At 41.7% G+C, this 6,000-nt stretch overlaps 1 protein-coding gene across 1 annotated transcript in view; it reads right to left on the minus strand.

Moving 5' to 3' along the window:
- The window catches only part of LOC111969368 (FERM domain-containing protein 4B-like), a 47,878-nt gene extending 42,276 nt beyond the window's left edge, over positions 1-5,602 (minus strand). Inside the window, 2 exon segments of the mRNA XM_070445534.1 lie at positions 100-165; positions 4,958-5,602. Coding sequence (XP_070301635.1) covers positions 100-165; positions 4,958-5,119 — 228 coding nt within the window. The 5' untranslated portion in view covers positions 5,120-5,602.
- Positions 5,603-6,000: the final 398 nt, after the last annotated feature.

Here is a 6,000-nt window from a genome sequence, read left to right on the forward strand (position 1 = left end):
AATGAACACAAATATATGAAGTGTCCACACTAGAGTGTAACATCACAGTGAACAACATTAGAAGTACAGAGGTTGAGGATGTGTGAAGGGTGTGTGTACCTGGACCATTAGGTCCAGCTTCCTGTTGTCCAGGAGGTGCACCTGGCACAGCCGGCCCTCTGTCATCTGTGGGAAGGGAACAGACAAGATGATATCCCCTGGAATAGAGATGGCCAACTTGCGGTATACCCCCCTTTTGAAGGCCCGCGGATCAATCCCCCCCACCAGGGAAAGACGCTGCACAGGATTCGTATCAGTGTTGACTCTCAAGGCTGCTTGATTATGGCGAAGGGTTGTGTTGAGTGAAAAACATGTGGCTCCCAACTGGTTAGGATGGCCTGGCCTCTGTGGTGGAAAGTGACCACAGGGTGGAAATAGAAGTTCTGGGCTGGTGTTAACTGCAGTCTACCAGGATATTGTTCCCTCCACCACCACAACAGAGCTGCTTTTAAGCTGTTATACAGGCTACTTTTTTGCTTTGTTTTTGAACACATTATATCGAAATGAAATTACTGACTTAGGGGCATTTCTGGACAAAGTATTTTATTTATTGTCATACAAACACTGAAGCGGATGACATGGTTCTGGTAGGACTCTTTTTTAAAGATGCTACGTCAGATGGGGACAGCTATTTTAAACAGACCAACAACCTTAAAAAATGGTGCTGGTCAAGTGCCTGTGGTCGACCAAAGTAATTGGTAATCGACCACAGGCACATTTGAGCAGTCTGTTCCACAAGGCAACCAAAAAGAAGGCACTGGCTGTCATTGGCGACCCCACCCACCCTCTACCACCTCAGTTCGAGAGGCTTGCCTCTGGCCAGCACTTCAGAATGCGCTTGGCCAAGAAGAATGTGTTCAAACATTCATTCGTTTCTTGTGCTGTTGGACTACTAAATGCAAAGTAAATTGTATCAGTATATGTACTTATCTATCCAGTGCAGTTGGGACAGCGGTCGGTTGTGAGTGAATGTATCAATATCCTTTATGTTTTTAGTGTATGCAACATAATGGACTGACTGGTTTAAATGTGTATGATGTGAGAATGTTTGCATATGTGATCCTTTTAATGGAAGGTGATGCCAAAGAAAAATGTTCATCCTGGATGGAKAAAGTTTAATTCTATTCTATTCTATTATGTAAACTCTCTTTTCCTGAAGTCAAACTGTAGTTTCTAGGCATTTAAAAAACAAAGTTGACTTTCTAGAGATGATTCCCTTGAGAATTCAAGCCCTTTCTGAATGGTTCAATAGCCCACTTATACAGCAAAGACCAAGAACCTTAATCAGAAACACAAGCATGGATTACTAGATGACAAGTTTTTATAACACAGAGAGAAAAAAACTATAAGACCTGTCTTCATAGAACAACATAGGATTGTGTGTAATCCGTATTAATAGAGAGAATTATTGTAGCTGTTCATTACACAATCTCCATTGTCTAAACAGGGATTAGTCACTATAGTGATTGTGGGGGTTGTCCAGTGCATGATCCACACTACGGTGCATTTATCAATGCTGCATTGTTACGGACAAATGACATCCAAGCATACAAACAAAGAGGCCAGTAGCTCCATGGTCTAAAATGTGTTAGTCTTCCAACATTGTTTCATGGGATGAAGTGAGACAATATTAGTACTAATTTTGAGTTAAAGTATTAAAAAATCAGGTATCTCCAACATGCTCCCCACACTCCCTGCTTTTCTGCTCCTTTTCTGTGCCTGTCTTTGTCTACCCCAAAAGCCCCCTTTACCTACAGTAACTCCATTTCAAATTCACCTTAGCAAGACATCTAATGAGCTACTGCTCAGTCTGAACCCTATCCCAAAATCATTACACCACAGTTCACTGCACAACAATTCATGTTCCTTACTTTAGTAGCGTGGCAGTAAAAGAAGACCCACTGGGCACAGACATCAATTCAAACCTATCAAACCTATTGAACCACGTTGGTTCAACGTAATTTCATTGTAAAGTCGTGGAAACAACGTTAATTCAACCTGTCTGTGCCAATTGGGAAGTTTTGTTGGTGACTATCTATCCTAACTAGAGGTCGACCTCTAACTAGAGGTCGACCTCTAGTTAGGGCCGATTTCAAGTTTTCATAACAATCGGTAATCAGCCTTTTTGGACCACCTGTTATGCGAGTGCAGCGTCAAAAAAGACCTTGTGGCTGCAAGGAAGTTGCAGGAAGTGGCTGTAAGTTGCTAGCTAGCATTAAACTTATCTTATAAAAAACAATCAATCTTCACATAATCACTAGTTAACTTCACATGGTTGATGATATTACTAGGTTAACTAGCTTGTCCTGTGTTGCATATAATCAATGCAGTGCCTGTTAATTTATCATCGAATCACAGCCTACTTCAACTTCGCCAAACGACTGATGATTTAACAAAAGCGCATTCGCGAAAAATGTACCCAAACTATAAACATCAATGCCTTTCTTAAAATCGATACACAGAAGTATCTTTTTTTAAACCTGCATATTTAGTTGTAAAAAATTCATGTTTGCAGGCAATATTAACTAGGGAAATTGTGTCACTTCTCTTGCGTTCAGTGCAAGCAGAGTCAGGGTATATGCAACAGTTTGGGCCGCCTGGCTCGTGCGAATTGTGAACTAATTTTCCAGAATTTTKCATAATGATGWCATAACATTGAAGGTTGTGCAATGTAACAGCAATATTTAGACTTAGGGTTGCCACCCGTTCGAGAAAATACGGAACGGTTCCGTATTTCACTGAAAGAATATACGTTTTGTTTTCGAAATGATAGTTTCCAGATTTGACCATATTAATGACCAAAGGCTCGTATTTCTGTGTGTTATACTATAATTAAGTCTATGATTTGATATTTGATAGAGCAGTCTCACTGAGTGGTGGTAGGCAGCAGCAGGCTCGTAAGCATTCATTCAAACAGCACTTTCCTGAGTTTGCCAGCAGCTCTTAGCAATGCTTGACCCACACCGCTGTTTATGACATCAAGCCTATCAACTCCCGAGATTAGGCTGGCAATACTAAAGTGCCTATAAGAACATTCAATAGTCAAAGGTATATGAAATACAAATGGTATAGAGAGAAATAGTCGACGCGTCATAATTCCTATAATAACTACCACCTAAAACTTCTTAACTGGGAATATTGAAGAACTGGGAATATTGAACCACCAGCTTTCATATGTTCTTTGTTCTGAGCAAGGAACTTAAACATTAGCTTTTTCACATGGCACATATTTCACTTTTACTTTCTTCTCCAACACTGTGTTCTTGCATTATTTAAACCAAATTGAACATGTTTCATTATTTTTTTGAGACTAAATAGGTTTTATATATGTATTATATTAAGTTAAAATAAAAGTGTTCATTGTTCATTCAGTATTGTTGTAATTGTCATTATTACAAATACATATATAAAAATCGGCCGATTAATCGGTATCGGCTTTTTTTGGTCCTCCAATAATCGGTATCGACGTTGAAAATCATAATCGGTCGACCTCTAAGTGTCAGGATGGACCGCTGAAGAAAGCAGTGTTTTGGAACATTTTCCAAATTTGACAGAAATATACATAGTTAGAACATGTCTCATTTGTTCATGAACAAGATCCAATAAATGACTGGAAGCTTATATATAACGTGCAACTCTTTATTTGTTGATTCGCCATTAGTCAGCAGCTCTTCAAAAATGTGGGTGTTCACCAGCTCACTAGACTATGGGTGTTCACTAGACTATGGGTGTGTTCATAAATTCACTCTGGAGTGCCAGAGAACGAATTCAGAGTGTTGTCAGATTGTCCGTTCGTTAATTTAGAGRGTTCTGACCTCACAACGGCAGTCAAGCACCCAATCTAACTGGCTAAAGTTAGCTAGCATGCTAGCAACTTCCAGACATAAATGAGAGAACACCTCACTCTGACAATTTTTCCTAACAGTTTTTTACCAAGTGTCAAGATGGACTGCCCCTCACATAAGGCAGAAAGGCTAGAGGCCATGGCTTTAGAGAGAGGTTGACCCGCAGGTTTAAAGAAAGATAATGTGATGTGTAATAGCCATGCCAGAGAGGTCATCCCCCTAAAGGCCTGTCATTGGGGCGGGGCGTTCCAGCCGTGGCCTCTTCACACGACCTCAAGCCACTGACCTACATAGGCTTAGCTCCAACCCTGCAGCATTAGGCCATGCCTGTAATTGACTGCTTATCAGGCTTATTGACATATTCTCACTGATTACCATCTCCTAACACCAGCTATCTTCACTGACGATGTAATTTAGCTTTTAATGGTAGTTCATTAACAACCTTTCCTAATTTGAAATCTTGACATTTTTTTACGTTTGGAACAGAAATGTATATAGTTAGAGGATGTCTCAATTGTTCATGAACAAGATCCCATTCAGGTGCTCCAACAAAAGACAGCACTTCAAAGACAACCTTCAAAGATCAAAAGACTGGCCGTGCTGCTTCCTGATGACTTCCATATGTGCAATGAGACCCATGTTAAACCTGTCTCTGTGACTCATAAAGAAACACCCTGTCCTGAGTCCTCACAGGCACAAACAGTAAACTTTCACCCAACAGACAATCTACCAAATACAATATGCAATTCTAAAAGTCAAATTAAAACTAGTACCCTTTGGATATGCTTCATAGTTAGCCATAATGTGATGGTTATTCTACAGACTCCAGACAACTCCTGACAGATATATACATTTACAGAAAGCAAGGTGTAAAACAGTATCAACAAGACAGGTCAAATTAGAATATATATTAGACATGATCTTGCTCCAGCCACCAGTACATCCCAGTCGGCAGCTGGCACAGTAGCTGTCAACATAGTAGTCAATAAAAACCACATTGATTAGAGCAGCATGTACAGTACAACTTTTCCCCTGGAGTAAAGGGATTGATTGGTAACACAGTCCCAGCGTACCTGATAGAACTCCCCGAGCTGCCACCATGTCTGTAGGAAGCGGCGGGCTGGCATGAGCCCCTGAGAGGACCACCTTCTGAGGGTCTGCTCTGCCAAGCTCCACACAACCTTGCTGCTTGATGCCAGCAACTCCTCCACTCTAGACATGAAGCCCAGAGCCATGGCTGTCACTTCACCGCTCACTCACTCACTCCCAGAGACCAGACTGAGATACCCGGTGCCCGGCACAGTCTCTCTCTACTGATGAAGTAGAAAGTCTGTGATGCTTGAGAGATGCTTGAAAGGTAAGCACACTACTCCGTCTTCTTGGCCCAAGAGAATGTACGCTGCTGAGTAAAACACCAACTTCACTCTGCATCTAGAGGTTGTTGTGACTCAGAATGTCAACGCCCTGGAGGAACATCAGTAGCAGTCTACTACTACACACACGCTTTACTATGTCTCCCTGCTGATGTAATCTGTGAGAGTCACAGCTCTGGTCTAGAGAGGCTGGAGTTGTAGTGCTGGAGTGGAGTGGCGCGCCAAAGGGTGAGCTCCCAGCCTCCTGCCCTGGGGCCTGGTCCAAGACAGCCTGACACTCACATGGCAAAGGGCTGGACAGAGCCACAGAGAATCAGCCTAAAGAAGCTTGGTCTGCAGTGCACACCACATAAACACACTTTACATATACATGCTGTACCTATACTCCAAGGCAGACTGACGGACAGCTCAGTCACTCCATCCCCGCCTCATAAACACTCTAATTTCTTTCTGACTTAAAGCTTAGTCTTTTTCTTGAGGTTTTCCACTCTGTTGTTAACTTCATTTTAGACTGTAGTTGTTCCAAAATTAGGGAAATGGATCAACTGTAATGCTAGTGTTACACGCCATTTGGAAGGTTCAGAGAGTGGAACGTCAACTATATGACAGTTAAGACCAAATAGAGGCAGCATACAGGAGTTCTAGAAGATGTGATTTTTTTCTTGACAGGCAACCACCATCTCAATGATCTTGCTTGACACACACCAATTTATAGGCACTCGGCAGGCATTACTAATCAATCA

This window comes from Salvelinus sp. IW2-2015, linkage group LG1 (assembly GCF_002910315.2).
Source record: "Salvelinus sp. IW2-2015 linkage group LG1, ASM291031v2, whole genome shotgun sequence".
Taxonomy (NCBI): Eukaryota; Metazoa; Chordata; class Actinopteri; order Salmoniformes; family Salmonidae; genus Salvelinus; species Salvelinus sp. IW2-2015.